This window comes from Sander lucioperca, chromosome 12 (assembly GCF_008315115.2).
Source record: "Sander lucioperca isolate FBNREF2018 chromosome 12, SLUC_FBN_1.2, whole genome shotgun sequence".
Classification (NCBI taxonomy): domain Eukaryota; kingdom Metazoa; phylum Chordata; class Actinopteri; order Perciformes; family Percidae; genus Sander; species Sander lucioperca.
The window spans coordinates 24443655-24467842 of NC_050184.1; the positions used below are offsets into that span (position 1 = coordinate 24443655).

Genomic DNA, 24188 nt, shown 5'->3' on the forward strand with positions numbered 1-24188 from the left:
CTCCTCTCCCTCGGGCCTCTCCTCTCGCAACCCCTCTCCTTATTACTCCCCTCTCGTCCAGCCCTCATGTAATCCCCCGTTTCTCATTACCCAATCAGCTCTCCTGTTCTCTGCGTCTCCTCTTGAGCTTCAGCAGTCTCTGACAAGGCCCAGTCGTCTTCCAGACAGTCTCGTTCCCCCCACATTGAAAATCCCTTCTTCCTATTCTCCTGACACAATATGATTAATCATTTTGTGATCCACTATCATTGGATTGGACAAATACAACCTCAACCATCCCCTGAGAGACACCCAATCTTCAGGCCATCTTCCAAAGCACTCAAAAAAACGCTCGTCTTTGTTCACTACACGCCTAAAACAGCTGTCATCCAATGTGGGTTCTGTCACTAAATCTGCCCATAGGTGAGGAGACTGAATGAAGGAATGTAACTGGTTCCGAAAAACCCTGAAATGCTGTTTGATTTAGAAGAAAGGAAAAGTTAGATCTTATTGAATGGAATCACAGGTCAAATCTCTATAAAAAGGTGCACACATTTCAAGTAGATAAACATTTAGCAGTGTACATGTAGAAAGGAAAAGGTCAGGAGATTTTGGCACGGACAAACAAGACAAACAAATACTGTGAGTAAATACTTTTCTGCTGGTTTTACATTTGATATTTATTGAAACAAAGTAGAGCATCGAGCCAATTTGTAAAAAGTAACAAAATATCAGCTATAGCACATTACATTAACTGTAACAAACCTCAAATTCATGGAGAAGCTTATAAATATACATATTTGGATTGGTAGAAACAGTTTGTCTGTTTAGAATCATCACAGGGATAGTGAGCAGTTAACTGAGTGGTACTGGAAATATGTGGTGATATCTGTGAAAATCTGAACATCTGTGATATATATATATATACACACACGTGTGTGTGTGTGTGTGTGTGTGTGTGTGTGTGTGTGTGTGTGTGTGTGTGTGTGTGTGTATATATAACAGTAAATCTGAACATTAGTGATAAGAAAGAATTTGTTTTGAGACAATAAGGTGCATTTCCCTTTACAAAAACAGTGAAGAGCCGCATTAGTGAGAACACAATTTTAAAAAGTGACTTCAAAACTTGAGGATATCCAACTAAATATTGATCTATGATGGAGATGATGCTTTTTGTTTTAAGTTTAGAGAAGGATCTGGTTAAAAGAAAAATAAATATAGTTTACTGATTGGTTGGATAGACATACTATATACACAGAGCATGGGATATTTCACCACTGTAACCACAACATTGCCCATATATATTCAAACCATATTAAGTATTGTAGAATAATGTTAAATGGATAATCTGAATTAATATGGAAAAGAATGTAGGCTATAATATTGATATAGTTGCTGATGCACTGTAGTTAAAAAAAAAAAAAAAAAAAAAAAGACAGCTGAACAGACACGCACAGACAGGTTTAAGCCTCTGTATCAAAGTGCATAATGGTGGAGGGCTTGTTGCAGCACCTGGGGAACGCTAAGGCTTCTGGGACAGCTTAATAAATGGCCCAATCCCCAAATAGCCCTCTTTTTGTACCCCTTGTACTCCAAGGACTCGTACGAACCAACAGTGTTCCTTACTCTACATGTGGTGAGAGGGGACGAGTAGACTTCGGTTAGGATGTAAAGGCTGGTTTGGGACTGGGTCTGTGAAAACACAGGCATACACTACAGCACACAGGCGTTCTCTCAAAACACTCATTCTCAGACAACTAACCAGGACCTCCTAGTCAACTATGTCACAAATATCAAACACTACTCTTCTTAAGAAAATCTGAAGCACAGTCCAATTTCGCAACCAATGTGACCCATTTGACAAGAAAAATTGTGTTTTCTGATATTAAAAAAGGGTGGGGGGAGATTTCCAGCCAGTTTTAGGCACTTGAATGGGTTAAAATTGGCTGGTGATGCAGGGGGCAAAATAAAACATAACAATCTCAAAATAAATATTTCACAAAACTCAGTTTCTGAAGACATAAGATTTTTTTTGTTGAAAAAAGGATTCAGTCTTTTTGCAATGGCATAATTGTTTAACTCTATAAATATAATTTATATAGTTTCTTTCTTCCATTCTCTCTGTGTTCAACTCCTTTGCTCTTCTGCTCACGGATACACACAGATGTATGCCCATCGTCTGCAAGCAAACACACACAGGCAACACTCCTCTTCTCACTTGCAGACAAATTGGTCTACAATTTTGGTGCAGCGCTTGCACTTGACGTAGCAGCACCAGTGGAACTTGCAGTGGCAGCGCTCCACGATCTGGGCCTTGTACTGGTCGTATCCGCGGCCGCAGCACATCAGCTCACACCCATCCATGCCCTCTGAGGTCTTGTTGCAAAGGCGCCCCACTGTGCCCAGGGAGCCTGTGCTTTGGTTCTTCAGGCAGTAGTCTGGACTGGACTCAATGTACACCAGGTCGTGGCTTGTGGGAGCGTTGAACTTGCTGTGCATCTGCACCAGCTTCCCACGTGTGTTGAGCTTCATGGAAGCAGCGCTGTCATACTTTTCCTTCAGTGCATCGCCCACCTTGCGGAAGTCAGCCAGCTGCAGCCAGCAAGTTTTCAGGCTGCAGGAGCCTGATACCCCATGGCACTTACAGGACACGTTGGCAAGGTCTGACACCGTCTAAGAGTAGGGAGGAAATTAATTAATTGATTTATAACCAGATGAAGAACTTGCAAAAACATGTATTCTTATGTGGCAAAGTGCAGAAAAATGTCCAAGCGAAACATGCTTCATATTTCTAATTTGACCTGTCTGCATAAATATTTGCACAATGTGCTGCTCATGATCTCATAAGGCATCACTTTGCCATAAAGGACTGAATGATCCTGTCCAAGTCTTGAATACATTGTTGTCCACTCATTTGTCCTACTTGAAAGAGAACAGCCTGGCAACAGATATCTGGCATTACGTTTCCTTTGAGGTGGTTTCAAGATGTTTGGAAAAGAAAAGAAACCCCAGAGCTGCCTCCAATGACTCCATCTCCCCACAGATCAAAGCCTGAGGAGGGGAGAGCTGACAGAGCTGTTACACAGATGATCAGCGGAGACCTGTCTGATTGACCTGGATTGTCTCACTTCCAACTACTCTTGCTCTTTCTATCACTGGTTGGTTCTTATTCTAGGGCCTGCAGTTTATATATCTCTGCTTGCTTCTTATCTAATGGCATCTGAAGATCTTTGTGTGTGTGTGTGTGTGTGTGTGTGTGTGTGTGTGTGTGTGTGTGTGTGTGTGTGTGTGTGTGTGTGTGTGTGTGTGTGTATAACCCCAGTGGCTTACCCTCCTTCCAGCCTCATTATTGTGAATATTCATCATCAGTCGGGCGCTCTCATACGAGCCTTTGGGATAGCTCTTCTCCCTCTCACGTGCGTCCACAAATTCTTTGGAGAACCTGTAGCCGTAGTTGAGGTTGTCTCCGCAGCCGCCCCACAGCCAGTCACGTGGCAGGTCTTTGGGGCGAGCTGCACGGCTGCACCCACAGCTGGAGAGCTCACCTTCTCTGCAGGCACGGCTCACCGCATTCACCACCCCTGCTGCACTGATGGCATAAGTGAATGCCGTTTCTCGGCTGCCTGCAGACACACAAACAGCAACACTATGTCACATTTGACACAATAAGAAACAGAGCAAATCAGAAATGCATGTTTATCATTTGGCATATCCATCGATACGGCTTCCATTTTTGTAGGTTATGCATGTATATTTATTTTATACTATATTATGTGTGTCACTATCAATCTGCTTTAAGAAATTGTACAGTGTTTTGAAATGTGATGTCATATGACAGCACTGACCATACATTTAAGATTACAGCCAAGACTTCAGCCAAGAGCTGCAGGCTCCTCATCACCAACATGTTGAACGGTGGAATCTAGTTTGCTGTTATTGGGCTTCAGCCAGAGAGAAGAGAGCGCCCTCCAGTGACAGAGATCCTTCTTAACAAGCAGCTGTCATTTTACCCAAATTAAAAGTGACACTTTATTTGTCATGATTGACTTCTACCCTCAACAATTCCTCTATAGAGACAAGAGGTAGGGAGTCTTAAAAACCTCACTTTATAAACTTTTCTTTAAACTAAACTTTTTTCTATTACCAATCCATTACTCTAAACAAAGCCACAGATAAGGATAAGATAAGGAGATAAGCATCCAAAAGTAGCCGAACGAACTATAGGGGTTTGTGTTGACATTGAAGACAGGGCTGCTACAGCTCATATACCTGCTGGGCCAAACCTTCAGAGAGCGTGCTATAATGAAAATAACAGATGGACAGAAAACGGGAGATGAGGGAGGAGAAAGAAAAGATGACTAAAAAGATAAGTTAAAAAAAGACATTGAAGAAAAAAAAGCACGCAAAAAGGATACACACGCATGCACTTATGTCACAAAAGGTGGGAAAAAGACTATGCAGAAGAGAAAAGTTGAATAAAAACATTTTGTGGAAAGTCTGAAAGATGTTCAGGTGGGAAGCTCTGGCAAGAACAGAGGTGATCAGAAAAAGTGGGGGATTTATTAGTCTAGTATAACATCTAATCCAGTCTGAGGATATTGGCCCAAAAGTGGACATGTGGACAGAGAAATTGTCATCCCCTACACTGCTGCCTCCCTTCTCCTTTACACCATCCAGGAGCTAGCCAAGCCATGCATAGAAGAGGGTCTGAACCCAACCACGGCAGCACCCCCTGGAACTCAGCTTTAAATCCCAAGCAGTGTCCTACGCCAGCTGACAGACAGTAAGACGGGCTTTTAGATAGACAGCCATAGAGGGGAGGACATGTTTACTTGGCCCAGAGTGGTCTGAGATGGGAGCAATGTCAGGGAGGGAGAAGAGGAATGGGGGAATCTTGGAGAGAGAGTCAGCAGTGCCAGAGACACAGACAGGCAGAATCACCAAGAGCAGTGTAAAAACGCAAACACGCGCATATGCGCACATACAATGTCATACAGGGTATGCTCACAAGTTCAGCACATTAAAGGGTCGGTTTTTCAAAATGTAAAAAGAAGTGTAGCGTTTAATAATGGTATCTGTCTTGCAGATAGTTTCAGTTTAGGTGCTGAGATTTCCTACACCGCTCCAGCGATGCAAGTGAATGAAATTTTGTTTTTGTTGCTCACAATATTACATTTTAAATATTCACATACAACGTCTCTTTCCAAAAACAATGTCTTCAGGATCATCAGCAGACCTCGGTGTGATCACTTTTCAGTGGAACTACTTTCTAACTAAAAAATAGTTACCAAGAAAACTGTTTACAGTGTGTTCTGATCATCCAGAGTAATGGGAACATTATTACTAGAAAGATGTGCTGACAATGTGCTGTTGATCACAATAAAAGGTTTTTAAAGATGTGAGCACCGCATTCATCAATTATTCTATTATTTGCATTGGGGTGGGAGCAGAAATCTCAGAGATGGATATCTCAAACTGGACAAATGCATGCGATCTATGTAGGTGATAACTTTTTTTTTTTTAAGAATTTTGGATAAACTAAGCCTTTAAAGACTACCAAAATGAACAAAATGCCAACCCCTCTGCATGTGTTCTTTAGAGGAATTTGAAGGATTCCCCAAATGTAAGCAACACAAGAACTGACTTTTGCTACTATGCAGCCAAGTCTGCTGTAACTCTGCTATGATCACACTCTGACATTGTATAGCTTCATTTTAATTCAGCTGGAGAGTTATGATCAATAAATGGTAAAGCACCTTTACATTAGCCCTGAGGTGAAGGCCCACATCCAAAGAAAACTAAAACAAACCATGTTAAATGATAGGATCCAAGAGTGGGGATCACTAAGAGAGGATTGTAAAGCTCTTGAACTTTCTATAAGAGATCCGAGCACACTACATGCACGTGCACACACACAGTTTAATCTCTGACAAGGTGATATATTAGTGCATACACTCAGTGCACTCTCATTACTTGTAAATACAGGGCAGCTACAGCCCAGCTCCACAGTGTGTGCATCTGTGTGTTTGTGTGTTAAAGTAGATTAGATTGTTTCCCATTCATCAGGGGAAAAGCAGAATCTCTGACTCCCTCCTGCTCCATGTCAGGAGCTGGTTTAGCAGGCCAAAGCCACATGTGATTTATCCAGCAACCTCACCCACCAACTACTCCCTCCACACAGCTGCTGAGAATCAACAGCCCCATACATAAAACACACAGACACACACAGGTTTGTGGCACTATCTTTGTGGGGACCCGTCATTGACATAATGCATTCCCTAGCCCCTTACCCTAACACACACACACACACACACACGTTAGTCACAAGAGATGGAGAATGAAGAAAGGAAAGTTAGAATGTACAGAATCTAAATTACACCGGTGAGTCAATATGTACTGATTACATGTTGGTATTTGTGAACACACATTGTGCTGCTGTGTGTTCATGCACATATTTCTAAGAATTTTTTCTTTTTTTTTTAAAATAGATCCTTTGCCGATTACTTACCTATTTGCATGACCCGTCCGAAAACCGAGGAGTTGTCCACCGTGCTGCAGTTCCAGCGCCGATGTCTGAACTGGTACTGGCACTCTCTGATGCCTGTCTTGGCACCTTCACCGATGTACTGCATGTGGTCCTGGTAGAGCTGGCACAGCTTCTTCTGGCCCTGCGACAGGCCCACCAGCTGGCTGCACAGAGGCTGGGCACCGATGATGTAGGCCTCCGGTATCAGTAAAGGGTTCATGGCCAGAGACCTGGATGAGGGGGGGGGGGGACGACGACACATAATGCAGTTGTTTTCACTCATTTGCCACTATGACACTAATATTTGCAAATGTTCACAATCAACAGATGATTGCGCTTGATTAGTTTCTCCCTCTCAGGGTTAAAGCCATGTTAAATCAGTGAAATTAGGTGCAGTTATTTATTGAATGGAGTAAAACCCTATACACTCTTAGCTTTTAATGACACTTGACTTACAGTCATGTGCTATTTTGGGCCAAGAACATACAGTAAAATCAAGCATAGACAAGCGAGCAAAAGAAGAGTCACGGAACAGTGTGGACAATGAAGAACATGTTAAGTAAACGTAAAGGATAAAAGAAAGAGTAAAAGAAAGAGTGTATGACGTAAAAGGGGCAAAACTAAGAAAATCTGACAAATGTACGGTTTCTGTATTTAGTGTCCTTAAGCAGAGGTTGCCAACCTTGTTTACTTGTGAACCTCTATAGCCAAGCAATGCCATGTCAGTGACCCTTCATCACAGGTTGCATATTACATCTATGAGTTTAAAAATCTCTCTGTTTCATCTTCAAAGTTTTTTTGAGGCCTTAAGAGGTAAAGAAAAAAGCTGGTCATTTCATCATCAAAACTTAACAGAGAAATAAAAAGAAATAAAAATGGAATGAAAGAATGAAAGAGAGAGAGCGAGAGAGAGCGAGACAAACACAAAGAGAGAAACACTAGTATGAGCATCTGGTTCCAGGCCACGGGATAATTAAAGCAGCCCATCCCTGAGCCCTAAGAGAAAGACAATTAGCCCCCAGTGTAACCTGATCAACTGGGGAAAGTCAGCAGCGAGGAAACACGGAGTGAATACACATAACATATACACGGACGTACACACAGAACAAATAAAAAAAAGTACACGCGCGCGCGCGCGCACACACACACACACACACACACACACACACACACAGTAGGTCCGTGGCTCTGACACTCTAAATCATTCACACCTGTGTCTCCTCTCAAAGAGGAAACTGAAAGACACACAGTTTGTGCTCCAAACTCAGCTTTCCAAATGGTCTATGGTAATGTGTGAGTCCTCAGCTGGTAAATCCAACTCATTATTGAAACTTTACTGTAGTCGCCCACTGAGGTGATCCCAATAAAATGGGTTTCTATATAAATCCTTTTCAAAATAATTGTTTAAATTATTATTTTCATATAATTAGGCGATCACTGCATTATGTCACTGTTGGCTTTGATCTGCTCATTTGAAGTATGGAAAAAGCTTACACAAGTGTGGGTTTACCGTAAATGCTCCATGTTCTTCTACAAGCACTTAAGTTGAGATACACATTTATCCACTTGTGCACAATTAGACAAAACAGGATGTAAAGAGTTGTGATTTGCCTTAAGTAGTGCCTCTACGGCAACTGGTAAACAGTATTTTCCCATTTAAGAAATACTGTGTTTAAGTGTGTGTTTAAGTGCAGTATGCTCAAATATAGACTTTTCTAATGGCAGTAGGATGTGGGTCTGCACACACTCACACATGTACACTTCAACACACACGGCGTTCGTGTTTGCACATATTTGGACGCCGACTCATAAACCACAGCATTCTATGTTTTCTATAATATTCATAATTTTGGTTTGGCTATATGCGAAGAAAGAAAATAAGGGAGAAAAAAGGTCCTTCCTGAAAAGCTAATGTGCTACAGTCAGCATGTTGTGTTACTTCATATGTGGTGCAACTGAAGCTGAGGAGGCTTACATAGCAAACACGCACACACACACAGGTCTGAAATTGACTATTAAACTCACAGACTAATATAGACACTAACAAAATATTGTAAAAACATTTTTTACCCTAAATCTTTGGCTTTTTTCATGGATTTTTTAAACTCTTTTCAGGCTCTGCTACTCTATTTACAAATGTGACTCATCTACGAATTTAAAGAGAAGAAATTTCCTTTTGAAAGCTGACAATCTCCACAGGCCATGACACAAGTAAACACACCGTGCAAATTTGAGACACAAAAAATACTGTATATATGGAGAGAAAATGAATACATACCACCATGAGTTGGCCTCCACCACCACCTGCATGAGAAGTGTGAGGAGTGTGAGGGCAAAGACACAGTGTCTGGAGTCCAACACGCTGCCAAAGGGCCAGCAAACCGGCCGACTCACACAGCCCAGCCCCAGGTTCATACTGCCGCTGATCTGAGAGAGGACAGAAAAAAAAAAAAAGGATGCTTGTCAGTCTTCCCGCCGGTCTGGATGTTTGTCTCAACACAGAAAAACACAGAGACAGATATCTGTGATGTCAAAATGTATGAAGGGAATGCAGGGGAAATTATTTCAGCTGTGTGACTTCATAACTAAACTCTCTCTTCTACATGGAAACAGCACCGTGGTTGTGTGTGTGATGAGAGCCCTAAGGCCATCAATGCTTGCACAGCAGAGCAGTCATTTGGCAGCAGGTTTGAGTGTGAAGCACATACGACTGATAGACGTGCCAGACACAATGACCATGAAACCCCAGCTAGACACATTCCTGACAGTTCACTTTACTCAGAGAAAGAGACACACAAAGGCAGAGAGAGCCAGACAGAGGTCTAGTCAGATTGATTGAAAGTGCTTTATTTAGTTAATATATTTTAGCCTACATGTTTACTGCTGACATAAGGGTCAAACCTCAATTTTCTCAATTGTAACAGTTATGACTGCATTTTTTATGCAAAAATTGTTAACTTAAAATGAGATCTAAAATATAGAATAAAAACACAATTTTGTTTTTATTCCATACTGGTTCATTTTCATCTGTGGCAGGCCTGATTATGTTTATTCCTGGTGACAAGGTTTATTGTTGTGCAATTATGTAGGCTACATAACATCCTTGGGAAATAATCACACAATTGTTATACAAATTCGTTAATTAAAAACATCTTAATAGGAATATTTATAGAACATGTAAATTAAAAAAGACTTGATTTTTTTAAACAGTTTCCTTCTTGAGAACGGTAATGCATATGGCAATTACATATGTAATTTGACAAATAACGGTCATGTCGGTCTATAATTATATTGAAATTAATTTTGAAATTTATTGAAGGACTGTGGGTCGTAGTTAAAGGAGCCACGTCAGCGGATGATGGCCTGGGCCTGGTTATATTGTGCAGCCTTTTCCCTAACGAAAACTACAAGCAATTAAAAAATGAAAAAAAAAAAAAAAAATGCAATTATCTGCAAGCAACTGCGTGGCTTTGGTAATATTTTGGCTGCTATGTAGGCAGAAAATGAGTTAAAATAATTACCCTTACATTTGCGAGTTGAACCGGTGTGCCAGTCTTCCAGTTGGGCCGTGTGTGAATTTCGGGACTCAGAGCAGCTCTAATTTGTCACGCTGCGTTATTTTCCAGGGTTGAGTCGTGGAGACCTGGGCCTGCCTAATACTCATTAAAGACAAGGCCAAGTTCACCATCACTCACCCTGCACACGCTCGCGCGCGCTCACACACACGCACACGACCATGTGCTTTCAGTTTGTGCACTGCTTCAGTAATAGTTGGTGAGGTTATGTTCCTTGTAGTTCTTCCACATAAATTAAACCAATAATCCACAGAGGGCGGCGGTTTTACACTGATTTTAAAACAACTAATTGAAGTTGTCACGTCCGCCAGGAAGCGGAAGGATTTAAAAAATATGTATTTTAATTTACGGATAATTAAGTTCTACGATTACAATTATTTTTACGCCAAGCAGGACACTTCATCAAGAGTAACTCAACAGCTGGGGTTACACACCGATTTCATTCTGCATATTCATATGGAAATGTAGGCTACCGTCATGATTCCACAGGTGCGTGCAATTATCTGACATTTCACAACTGATTCTTAGCCAATCAGAGCAGAGAACAGCAATTATTCGATTTAACAGACAAAGACGCAAGACTTTTATTTTTGAATTAATATTTCGTAATACTGCTTAAAGTAATTTATTTCAGTGCACTAACTATTCAACGCTATACATAACTTTATTAAAAAACGTAAATAGGCTATACATTGCTGCATTTGGTATCCCTACTGCAAGCTGCGTAAATCATGCGCTCCGTGACCCCTGGAAACGATTTGACCCGAGTAAAAGATTCATTGGGACTTCACTGGATGACTGACGACTACCTCGCTGATTTCTCTCGGTAAAAGTGGCATCAAATTGGGCAAATTTCAGGAAGAGAGCAATTAGAATACCGCCGTCACGGCGATAAAACATCGGGCGCTCCTTACATTTACAAGCTGAGAAAGAAAAGTAGCCTACCAATTTTTTTTTTTTTTTTTTTATGAGAAAAATGCTCTTGAATTATTTCACCTATAGTTCAAATTTGGGCCCGTGTCTTTTCTCTGGCTGGAACCTTTGGCCAAACTATCTAAAATAGTATTACAATTAAATATATTAGCATTTGAAAAATCGTAGCAACACCTATTGTTAAATGTGAAGGGAAAAGCACCAGGATGCTAAAAGTGTCAAATTATGACAACGTTTAATGAATGAACTATTTTTAAGTGACTATATTTACAGTAGGCTGTGGCCTGCATCTTTAATCCTTTGGATAATATGCATGATGACAATAATTTGAGATTTTTTGTGGAGTATGTGTTTGTGTAAAAAAAAAAAAAAAAAAAAATGTAATAAAAAGAGCACATTTTCCCAAACTGCATGGCACCGTAATTGACTGACTAATGAGTGAAATATTATCCACATTTAACAGTGCAAAACAATGACTCTCTTTTACTGCCTGTCCTGTTGTTTAGAAAAACCAGAAGAGGGAGCCAGGTACAAGGATTTGATAAGGAGAAGCAGCACAAAGAACATTGCCTGACTTTAAATGGAAACCGTTAACAATGGACACAAAAAGCAGACTATTTTAAAACAATTAATCTATGGTTAATTTTTGCTGAATTCATTTTTTGCCAAGCAGGACACTGACATATGGGTCACAGTCGATGCAGTGAGGGGATTGCATGTTTTACACATCACATCTGTCAAGAACTTTAGTCCACATCCAAGAACCAGTAGGCCTATTAGTCCAAAAAGGTCCCACTGAAACACGCATTTTCCACTGTCTAAGATCAACTGCGGCTGCATGGAAATGGGAGTGAACCAGGAGACCTATAGCTACTCACCAGGGAGCACAGCCCGTTAGAAGTTGTAATCCACTTTCAGCAGACGATATCAAACCAATAATCCAAGAGCAGGCCAGGTGGATTTAAGATTTCCTTTTCCGCTGCAGCGAAGACAAGTCTCGTCGTTTTATCCGGATTTCTTGGAAAGTGTTTGGATGGGGTGAAGAAAGCGGAACGCTTAAGCTAAGAGTTCTTCAGGTTTGGTGTTTTGATGAACACGGACGCCCAACAATCAGTGAATGCGCTCCGTGCGCCAAACCGCTTGGAGGGCTTGTAGGAAGCAGTGGGATGTATGAAATGTGCAAAGACAGTGTAAGAAAATGACCAGTTCCTTTAACGAATCAGTACGTGACTTTGCGGTAACTATCAACAAATGCAACCATCTACGGTAACCTAAAATACCACTGGCGGAAACGTCGGATGTACTTTGTCGATTCTCTTCTAATTGAAAGCGGCCTACTTTTACAGTCGCTTTCCAAATAAAAAAAACTGTCCCAGAATATAGCTAGACTATGTCAAATCAAAAACATAATGTGATGCACATTAAATCCAGCCGCTCACACGCTCAGGTCATAGCGCGTTCTACCTGCGGAAAGATCCACAAGGTGATCCTCGCCACAAACGACTTGTCACTTTACCTTCCATTCTGTGCAAAAAATGACTGACAATTCCTCAGCTCGACTTAAAAGTCCTCACATGCAAAAAAGTAAGTCATCCTACTCGCAGAAAAAAAAAACAGATGCCACAATTAATCGGCTCCAGACAGTATGCTCCAAAAAACTTTCCGCGCGGACTATCTCCAAACAGTGCGGCTTGGCGAGTGCGCACGGTGCCAGGGGGAGGAAAAGAGCACAGCGTGTGAACAACAGCCGCTTTTCTGAGGCTCCCGAGTCTGTCGTACTCCCACACAGTAGGCTATGTGTGTGTCTGTGTGTTGAAGTGCAGAAAAGTATCACCGAGTATCACCGAGTATCCCTCCCTCTCCCTCTCTCTCTCTCTCTCTCTCTCTCTCTCTCTCTCTCTCTCTCTCTCTCTCTCTCTCACCTGCTTCAGTCACCTCTCACAACTAGCACACTGCAGCATGGATGCACAGCGCAAACACTTTAGATGGCGCATGCGTATCACATTTCTCCTAAAATCCCTTTTTTTTCTTCTTCCAGTCACCAACTTTCAAGAAGCAAGGAATTTGAGTGTAGGTAAAATTGAGGGAGCGAGAGAGAGAGAGAGAGAGAGAGAGAGAGAGAGAGAGAGAGAGAGAGAGAGAGAGAGAGGGGCGGAACAGGCTGTAACAAAACAAGCGTCTCTATTACCTAAAATAAACTTATAAAGCACCCAAGGCTATTACCCTATCCATATCAGAGCATAGTTAGGATTTTCACTGGCAGCAGATCGAGTTACCACTCAGTAAAATCAAGACAAGCAGGTCCATGTCTTGTGCTTATACAGGCTGCTCTCATCACCTGAAGGCCTGTGAGCATTACGGACATTACGGTAATTATTATTTTATGGTACATTATCTCAAAACATGCTGCAAGAATCCGGCGGCTTACAGTTCGATATTTTTCAATGAACCCGATGAGGAGTGTCAGAGGGCAAAGTGTTTAATAGTTGCATGTGTGTCACTGTGGACACTGAAGGCATTCAAGGGTGAAAGTTATTTTCAATTGCGCTGGACAGAATTTCATATGGATTGAGGAAATAGAGATAGAATAACAGTCAGTAAAATAAGTAAAACAATGCTTAAAATGAATGGGAGGGGTCAGTCATCTAAATATCTGGCTGCATGCCCAAAGAATGACTTGACAAGTGATACAGTGAGGAGAAAGAGAGGGGAAAAGAATTCCATTCAGACATTTTTATGATACTGATCTTGTTGTAGCCTTAGTCAATCTTAATAGTCTGCTATGGACCTGATGAGTCCTTCAACCCTTATTTAAATGAAGGCACAATATAAATGTAAATATGCATATAAAAACAAAACAGAATTATACATAAAAAACTACATTCTAAGCACCTCAAGTGAGTCATTTATAAAATATATATATATATAGCTCTGCTCATAATGCTTTTGCGAGAGCCATCATTTTGTCACACTTTTTCACAAAATGTGTATCTCCTTTAGGAATGTAACTCTTCATGTGACTGTGAATACCTGTGGCAGAATTGAGTGTGAAGTGCTTGCAAATCTCGCAAGAGTTCTGTTCTCAGCTAATGTTACCGTGGTGGATGCTGGAGGCTGTGACTGCGTCAAAGAGCACTTAAAACATGCTCAGCCACATTTCTGATCCCTCACCATGCCTCGCTACCCCTCCCTCCTCCATCCCCCCACGTTCCCCTAGGAAGAAAACTGGGCAACATCTGGCAGAGTTTATGAGAGAGAAAAAGGGAGAGAGAATTGGTAGACCATGAAAACTGGGGAGAATTCTTTCTTGGGCAGCGCAAGAGTCTATTGTTGTAGTTGCCATAGTGGCGGTGAAACTTTAATCTTGTGAAAATACCCATTGTTGTACTCAAATTTACCAATAACACTGTCGATGTCGATGTTCACATTATTGTGATTCTGATAAAAACACATGTTGCAGTTCTTGTGAAAACAACTTTTATTCAAACCAAAGAAACAAGCTGACCACTGCAACACACTGTGGAACGATTCAAGGGTGAATACTGTTACCCCAAACTTTCACAGTCATCACAATCACGAGAGCAGCATGAAACCACACACACATGCATACACACACACTGTACAAAAACTGTACATGTTGGGTAAGGGCCAAATGGAAACACTGTTATACCGTTGAATCAAAACATAACACTGTATGTTATCGTCAACCTCCAGTACAGTGAAAAAGTAATGACACAATGCTTTACAATGCAAGTCACTTCATTATTAACTGATTCACCACTCAGATTCACAGGATCAACATATAGACAACAAAATAATACATCACTCATCAGCGTAATAAGTCACATACAGCTGTTAAAACTTAAAAAAAAAAAACAAGAGTGGCACTCAAAACGGTTTTGGATGTAGAAAAGCTAACAGAACATGATATTGGTTCATTAAACAAACGCACAGCAGGCTAAACGAACACAAGGAGAAATGTATAAACAGACTGTTCTTACAGTAAGCTGGCTGTTTTGGGGTCAGCCGTGTTTCCTTCCCTGTTAAAAAGAATCCAGATTTTTAGAGAAGGTGTAAGCTGATGTTTAAACTGTTTTTGTGGGGCATCGTTAAGCCCACATTTGTTGTTTTTTTGTTTCCTTGTTGATCTCTCAGCAGTAAGTGGGAGACAGTCAAAGAAATGAGTAACTAGGACGGTTTACTGTGTAGTCCAAATAATTCAGATATATTCAGGAAGTCCCATTTCAGTTATTTGTTTCAGCAGACAGGGTTGTCTCCTTTGGCACGGTACATTGAGAAGGTCTCTGTGGATTGTGGATTTTGAGGTCCATGTTGTTATATTTACAAAAGTCTGATATTTAGGTGAAGAAGTAAACACATCATGCCATCATAAACTAGTCCAGGATTGGCATGGGTTTACGGCTAGTTCCACTGGCTCAGCTTAGCCACACCAGTAGTCCACTGTGGTGAAGTGATTGTGCGGTTGATGAGAAGCCAGAACTCTGTAGCCCCACAGTACTGTAAAATGAATCCAGCTCCCCGTCTATTGAAAACAACTAGGGAAATGAAGGCCGCTTGCCAATACCTTCAAGGTCCACAGAGATGACTGATGGTTCTGTGAGGGTCATTCACCCACCCTCAGTGGGCCATTGCATTTGTCAGCGAAGGTGACGTTCATCGATAAGATAGGAGAATTTCTGACCGGCTGAACGCTGAGCTTGTCCACGATCCATTGAAATAGTGGGTCCTGGAGTATATATATATATATATATATAGAATATGATAGAATATATAGAATATATATATATATATATATATATATATATATATATATATATATGTTTTTTAAGTATGTCTGGTGGTGATAATGGTGGGGAGGTATAGGCCGGTTCAGTGTGTATGCTTGCAGTTGAAGCTCTTGAATCTCTTGGTGCCTGGCTCTACAGCTGTGGAAAGAAACATTAAGAAAGAATAATCAGTATGAGAGGTCAACCACAAAGAATGAAAAAAAAATGCTATAATCCACACAGGGATATGAAGATGCATCATCTAGCCAAAGATCTTAGTTTTTTTGTTTTTTTTTATTTTTTTTATTATTTCTCATAAAAGGTTACATCATACAATTACATTGCTTGGTAATGGACAAAGAGAACTCAAGACACTCAGGTCCAGTGTAGATATTTTTTCTTAGATTAAGTTTGACCATTTTCTTGCTTGTAACTGTCTGGCAAGCATCCAGAGCTCTTTAAGAATGCTCTAAATGCAGTTGGCAGCAGCCCAAACATCAAGTGCTCATTAATTAAAAAAAAAAAAAAAACTCTGTCGGAATGTGTCTGTTACTCAGACCGCACAGCAGTCAGCAACAACTCACTTCTTTCCTGAGGTTTAGGTTGTGAAAAAAAAGAAACAATGATGTATGTCTAGCTTGCTGGGGGCGCCTCATTGGCTGAGCAAACAGGCCAAAAAATAACTACCAATCACTGAAGACGTTATCATTTGTCACTCAGAGAGGGGATGATGATAGAACTTTAATACAAACTTTGTTTGTTGGGGACAAGAGACGTTCACAGGTAAAGTTGGGTAAACTATAGTGATAGAGATGATTTGATCTGTGTAACGACCCATAAGTCTTGGATGTAAGGGGATTACCAGTATTTAATGGTAGCATCTTAGGTTAGTGTGTTGTGTAGGAAGAGAAATATCAAATTGTATGGAATGTGTCCAGTTCTGCAGGGCTGCTCAAACTCTTCCTGTCTCCCTCTGATTGGCTGCCAGGCAGAGAAGGACCATCCATTACAGCCAGGAGTAAATAAACATGCACAGCAATTAAAGTGCCATCATTTGTTATGCAACACGGGGTGTGTATGTATGTACACATCAACCAGCTTGCGTGTGAGTGTGACCAAATGTTTGTCTGCGCATGTACATGCTTGTGTGTGTGAATTTGTGCATGTGTGTTGGACGCCATTCTCGGGTTTCTTTGCCGTCGTCTGCACTTAAATTAATGATTTGGGGGCCAGAGAATCAACAAATATGGCCCCCGGCAGGGCATAATGGAGAGCACGACCTGGCTGTGGATGTGTTTGAAGACCGCTCCTCTTTCTTCTCTGTCAACACCTCACTACTTCCACACAACAGACGCATTCACTACACAAACTCACGTGTGACGCCTGTGTTCGTGTTGTTAATGAGGAAGTGTGTGTCGCTATGTGGTCATGAATGTGTGTACGCTTATCGGGCTATGATTATTTTACATGTCAGCATGTTGTGACAGAGTGTTATGGAATTTTATGTTCCTGAGTTCTGCATTTGTAGACGTGATTATGGCCGCCTTAGAAACATGTGACTAAGCAAAGCATATTATATCAGCCAGGAAAGCTACAACCATGCTCTGGATAATGTAGTGAGCTCAAATGGCTCTGACAGGCTGCTTAAAGCCTTTTTAGCCCAAAGGTCATTGTCCACAATATTCTGCATCATCAGCTGCTAAAGGCAGCAAGAAAGCCAACTACACATATACTGCACTGAAGTAAGTTCTTGTTTTATCTGGTTACATTTCAGCTGGGCGAGGTAGCACTTGCCACTGTTTCTGTTTTTTTTTTTCAGATAAAAGTCAGATAAAATTTTAAAAATAAGTAGAATATGATTGAAAACAGCTGAATGCACATTTGTCACAAAGTGGTAAACACACATGGAGATTCCATTTATCAAACGGACACTGGTGATGTGCAGCAGTTTGCCTGCATATGGGTAGGAATGTGATGAATTGCACTGTAATATCCAAACCGTGACCTGAATCCTCACAGGAAAGGCTACTGATAAAACTAAAACATTAACACTTGACACTCACTTCAACGGATCAGATGCAACCCTCCCATTATCATATTGAGCCACTTCACCTAAAGGGGTTTAGTGAGGGGCACATTTGCTAATGGCTTTATTCAAAGGCATATGAACATACATATTTCTGTCTCTCTTTTGAGGTTGATTTTAGATCACAATTGGGTCCTTTATGCCATACCAATGCATACATTTAAATAGCTAAATATAATGTCCCTCTCTCTCTCTCTCTCTCTCTCTCTCTCTCTCTCTCTTAAAGCACTCAGCCATCATCTCCCTCTAACTAAAATCAGCCATTCCTATCTTGCACTCCCTTCCTAATCCTTATCCTCCTCCCCACTCCTCTTCTGTGTGTATGCTTGATGTTGGGATCAAACAGGGTGAACCCTTTCTCAAATGAATACTGCCTTATCCTGCGTCTAGAGACAGGAGAATTATTGACTTATCAGAATTTGCAAATGCCCTCTGCAGAAACAGGTGTAGTTGAGGTGAAAATCAATTTATTTTGCCTGGTACCCCTGTGTTAATTTAAACAATGTTCATTTTGTGACCAGTATTGTGTATGTACATACACAACATATAAGCTCAAAGTTCTTGTAAGTTGATGGGTAATCCAAATGAAGCTGTAAGGTTTTTATGTTGTTAGTCTAACTATATTTTCCCCAAACACCTATACTAGTCTGTCTGTCTGTCTGTCTTTTGTCCTAAGGGTTGGGTGTCAAGCCTGAGAGTCTGGATGTGAGCGGCTGAACCCCTTCTTGTCTTTAAGTGCTACTAATATAAACTGCCCGTTACTGCTCCCCCCCTCCTCTCGCCCCACACACACACACACCTTACTGAGAGAAGTGACATCTCACGGTTCTGTCTACTTAGTCATACATATTTCTTTTTAATAATAATAATTTATACTTTATTTATTAATCCTGCAAGGGGAAATTGTTTGTTGAGATACTTGTACGTGAATACGTGACTATGACATCGTCATTCTGATAGGATGGCCTATTTAACCTTGGGAAAGATTACATCAGAAGAGAAGCAGTTTGGAAAATGCCTTCACTGCTCTTATCATGTCTGATTTATTGAAAGCTGCCTATGGTGCAATGGTGATTCAACATGCTTATTGATGGTAAGACAAAAGAAATCAAAATCATCTCTATTGCCCCATTGCAAGGCAGTGTCTAAAGTAATACATTGCAGCAAATGCAAACACTTAAAAAAACACTTAGAATTTGGTCCAGTTCCAATTAATTGATCTGACGTGACACATTCCGATGATAAGAATAAATTAGATGGGTAAAAAAAAAAAGGATCTATGTGCATATGCCCATTCAGTCATTTTGAAACCACAGCCATTTAGAATCCTTAAAAAATATGGCCTACATAAAGCCACCCCAGGAAGAGAGAACATCTCCTCGGCAACAATTGCTTCAAGAGCTCGCCCTTTCTTCCGTACATTTCTAGTTTTTTCCCTCTCTCTTTCTTTTTTTCCTGCCTGAGTTTTACAACTTCCTCCTGGTTGGGACTGCAGCTCTAACCCAAACAAAACTCCATTTTTTAGTTATTGGCCCTCATGGCATGTAATGGAGAATCAAGCTAATTATCCCTACAGCTGTTTTCACTTGCTTTTTATGTAAGCAATACCTGGCTGATCCAGAGAGCAACAGTGAGGCCCTTCTTAGCGCTCCAGGCCTCCAGGCCGGCTGGAATTAGAGAGCAAAATGCCAGGTTTTCCTCCCCCTGATGCTGCCCGTGTGTACCCCTGCACCCATCTCACAGCACACAACCCGGCTCGACACAACCCCCTGCACGCCCAAATCGTCCATCTCCACTCCCTCACACACCTCTCAAAACTCCCCCTTTGATGTTAAACAAAGCTGTTCTTCAGTTAAGATCTGTATGGCAAGCACTCATTTTCTTCCACGGATGGTCCCTGGCAATTAATGCAGGAGGTGAGCTAGGGTGTGGCTCGGATTAATCATCTCCTGCTTTCAAAGGACTAGAAAGAGAGAGAGAGTGATTGCAAAAAAGAAGAGGGAGGGAAAGAAAGACAGAGAGCGGGAGGGTAAAGAGCGAAAGAAAACAATCCCTCACAGGCTAATTACATAATTTCCTTCATATGAGCAAACACATGCTGGGTGAAAGCAAGTGTGAGCAAGCCTCACAGATGCCAGGCCAAGAGGTGCTGAGGAGACCTACTAACACAGTCTACAACTGCTCTCAAGCAATGGACAGCCTATGCCACAAAAGCACTGATCCAGATCTCAGAGGAGACATTTTGCACTGTTTGTATCTTTTGTGGGATTCATATTCAAAACCTTAGTATTGATCCTCCCTTTTCCAGCAATCTGACTGTGCAGATAAACAATTGCTGGTATAACGTTTCCAGTTCTCATTACTCATTACAGTTCATTCCATGCTGCAGCCAGAAATCTGTTCAGTACAAACACCACTAGGTGGAGTTGACTGTTGATGAAAAAAAACAATCTCATGTATCAAACTAATTAAACTCCCACAGAGAGAGTCAGACATTGTGCATGCTTCACATGTGCAATTTCTGAGCTTTCTACACATTCAAACACTGCTTCAATAGCGTGCGTTGTCTCCTTGTGCCTCCTTAAATTGACATCTGGTTTGAAATGAACAGAAACAAAGATGGAGAAAGACAGAGGGGGACACTGGTAGCAATTTTAAAACTTCTATTAATTCAGCTAAATTATAGTAATGACTGCCAACAAAAAGTAAAGGAGCAATCCCTCCCTTGAACTCTCTCCCTCTCCCTCTTTTTGTCTCTAATCCTGTGAGGAATGATGGAGGGCTCTCTGTGGAATGGTGATGAGTTTCCCCGAGTCGAGCCAAGGTGCCAATGTACAAATGATACGGGTGGAATCTGCAGTACCTACTTCTAATGTGGAGGTTGTCTTGACATATTTTGCGCACACAGACACAAGCACACCTGCACACACACACACACACACACACACACACACACACATGCATGTACGTATGCTTGGGTAAAAAAGCAGTACATGTGCATGAATGTTGAAATACACGTACACAAATACAAAAGGCACAAGCATCAGAGAGGGAGGGTGAAAAAGTGTTTTCGGCGGGACATCTTCAAATATTCATTTATCACTTGGGGCGAAAAAGAAACTATGTTCATAAAACTGCAAAATGTTCATGCAGGTCTAAAATACAGGTTTGCGCAACAACAATAAAAGGTGCGTGGAATTCTTTCTGCTCCCAAATTCCTCTTCCCCACCCCCCCCACTATGTCTCTCTTGATCTGTCTCTCTTAGCGCTCAGAAGTTCCTCTCTGACTAATCTCACTCATTTACATCGTCAAGCTTTTTTTTTTGCCTTATCACAGAATTCTTTCTTTTTTCCTCTCTCTCGCTCTGAGCACAGTATGAGTGGCAGTGTTTATGTTATTGGGAGAAATGTCAAGAGCTCTACTGTGGGCCAGCTGCATGTGCGTTAAAGTCTGCCTGTATAGCTGTGTATACAACCCATCATGGCACCTATTTTTCCTAGGAAGAAAAGCTCAGACAAGGACCCTGGTAAGCTTGCGTCCCGTAACAACACCTTGACCTGGAGCAGCGGCGGCCCATCAGAATCCAGGCCGAAGAGCCCTGAATGCTGCATCCTGACACCAGCGCAGGCCCAGCCAGGCAGGGGAGACAAGTGAAACCTGAGCCCACATTAAAGCACCTCCATCAGGTAGGAGATCAGGGGAGGCCTCCATGCTCTCAGTGTCTGCAGGGGTCCGGGCCTCTGAGGCCCTATCTCACCTCCATCTGGAAAGAGAATCTGAGGGTAGTCTGATGGTTCGATAAGAGGCCATGCCGACTGACACGGTAACAGCCTCTCACCCCCATTCGCAAAAACCAGAGTGGATGCAAGTCGAGCTATGGCGCACTCTCGTGCGGGTAGGGAGGGGAGGGAGGAGGGCCTGGTGTGGGGGGTGTGGGTGCATGGGGGCATTCATTTTGCTTTGAAGGTTTGACCCAGTACCCTGAAATGTGTGTGCAGTCGCTACGCTTACAGAAACAAGTTTATAGTGTAACATGTGTATACAACAAATTCTTCTCTCGTGCTTTCTTTGCTCTTTGGACATTGAAGAGTCTATACACAAAAATGTGGGGGGAAAAAACATGACGGACATTCATATTTTTGTTTTATAAGGGAGGGAAGTTTCCATGCCGGAGATACAGTGTGGGCTGGCGTGAAGACTTTATTCCTATAAGAAAGAAAAGGACAGAGAGCCAGACAACTGGTGAAAGGCCCACTCTGCACAAACAGCAATGTTACAGAAACATATATTTATTCAATAAAAGTGTTTCTTCTCTACTACCTTCCTTACTTCCTTTTCATATTTAATAAATTATATTATAAATTATATTTGTGTGTGTGGACATTTTACAAAAATACTGCCTGCTTATACGAGCAGTCACCCATCCATCGCTTTCTCGGGTGCTATTAATGCTCCACCCTCCTCTTGATGTCTTCTCAAGATGAGACCAACTCCACTGACCCATCAGTCCTCACTACTGACCCAACTCGCTTCCTCTCTCTCCCTCTGCCCACAGACTCTGTTTCCCCATCTGTTCTTTATTGTCCATAGTTCAGTTCCCTCACTTAACTGATTTGCCCTTCCACCATACCAAGCAGGAAACATAGAAGCGTCTTTTCTCTGTTCTGTTTGTGCAGTATAAAACTGATTCCTAAAAGCTAAGATTGAACACACAAATTTGGCAGAATAGAGACAACAAAAAAAACACATTTTATAAATTCCTGCCTGAGTAGTGAAAGACACATTAATAAGACAAGGCTGATTACTGAGCATTATCCTTTTGGTCATGAGCCTAATGTGTAAGCAGACTAGGGAGTAAAGTGTGTGTGTGTGTGTGTGTGTGTGTGTGTGTGTGCTTGCTATAAATGGGCACAGATACAATGAAACTGGAGCTTTGGATTTGAAATGGTTTGGTTTGGTCATCTCAGATCTATTTAGGATCACTTGAACCAGTTAAGCAAATAAATGTGATCCTTCAGATCTCAATCTGCTCTGAAGGAAAAACAGGCTCACCTTTACATAGGTGTGTGTTAGTGTGCATATCTGCGCCGGCATGTGGACCTGTGCGTGTTTGTGCATGACTATGTATGTGTGTGTGCGGGACACTTGTGTCAACAAAATCTGATAATAATGTCTATTCAGTGGCTACAAGTATTTGAGGTAGACAGAGATTTACACAGTCAGCAAAGATCTGTGCTTGTTCATCAAATATTAGAGCCCCTGCCCATCCAATGTTAACAATGTGTTCATTTATACATCCATCCCACTTGGATGAGGGGTTAACTGATTTTGTTTTGTGGTTTATTCTCTCTTTAGTATTTGTATGCCTCTTTCTTGCAGATCATGGATGGGCAATGGCCTATTTTACTACTTTATTCAACCAAACGCAAAATATGTCTACAAGCAGGATCTGAGACAGATTGACAAAGGCGAGGTTGATGTCAAGCGGAGTGAGTGTGTTTGTGCTAGCACAGCTGCACTGTGGTGCTTAATACTATTTAAGTCCGGTCTCAGGAAGAGCCAATCATGTTGTTGGCCAAGTCTGTTTGGCTCTTGGGGTCAGTATAGCCCCAGGACATGAGACACATAGGATATATGCTGTGGATAAATAGGGAGGCTTTCACAATGCCTGGTGGTCTGCTAGCGATCTCTACCTCAGTCTGACCTGTGTGTCAGTGTGTGAGAGAAAAGGGGTGAAGAAACACTTAAAAAAGATACCAAACAGCTACTTTTAAAGTTACCAATTCCGAGCAATACTTTCACAGGGGTGAGATGAACAGCAGGTAGCATGCATGTAGTAAAAAAATAGAGTAAAGAAAACATTAGCTATGTGTCCATTCAATTGTTCAGCGAATGTTTGCTATGTCAGAGTTTTTGTGTGTATGTGTTTGTAGGTACAACAGGCTGTGGGGTGCCCCTGTCAGCAGTAAAATTGTGGGGCAATGAGAGGAGTTGGAAAGAAAGAGGCAAGGGGGGATGTTTTTTGGGGAATAACCCAATGTTGCACCTTTAGGGTGGAGAGAGGGTGTGTGGTGGTGGGTGTGGGTGATGTAGAGAGATGGGGAGAGAAAGAGGCTATAGGGGTACCTGATAGGAGAGGGGGGCCAGAACACACACATTTAAGTGAAAACAGTGAAGATATCTGGGCCACTTATGATTCCTGAGACTTCTCTGAACTATAAAAGGCCTCTGGAGGGCTGAACCCCTAAACATGTAAATTTGTCACTCTGACTAAAAGTGACACTCCTTGTGCAGTCATCTT

The 24188-nt window shown here is 41.6% G+C and overlaps 2 protein-coding genes across 7 annotated transcripts in view; both read right to left on the minus strand.

The window, feature by feature from the left end:
• Window positions 1-630: 630 nt before the first annotated feature.
• On the minus strand, window positions 631-12897 carry wnt5a (wingless-type MMTV integration site family, member 5a). 3 transcript variants are annotated; one of them, XM_031316714.2, is made up of 5 exons: window positions 11892-12897; window positions 8784-8932; window positions 6488-6735; window positions 3310-3602; window positions 631-2652 (listed from the first exon to the last, which is right to left on the minus strand). In XM_031316714.2, exons 2-5 carry the CDS (start codon window positions 8918-8920, stop codon window positions 2194-2196), a joined length of 1137 nt encoding a protein of 378 aa, XP_031172574.1. In that variant the 5' UTR covers window positions 8921-8932; window positions 11892-12897; the 3' UTR covers window positions 631-2193. The 3 variants fall into 3 exon arrangements, with proteins under 3 accessions (XP_031172574.1, XP_031172576.1, XP_031172575.1); XM_031316716.2 differs by lacking the exon at window positions 11892-12897 and adding an exon at window positions 10027-10516; XM_031316715.2 differs by lacking the exon at window positions 11892-12897 and adding an exon at window positions 10033-10515.
• A 1576-nt stretch (window positions 12898-14473) lies between these two features.
• Window positions 14474-24188, minus strand: part of LOC116062036 (ERC protein 2-like) — a 164596-nt gene continuing 154881 nt past the window's right edge. For all 4 annotated transcript variants that reach the window (XM_036008556.1, XM_036008557.1, XM_031316491.2 and 1 more), the window contains one exon: window positions 14474-15959. The gene's annotated coding sequence lies outside the window, so the exon portion shown is untranslated. The remainder of the gene's footprint in view (window positions 15960-24188) is intronic.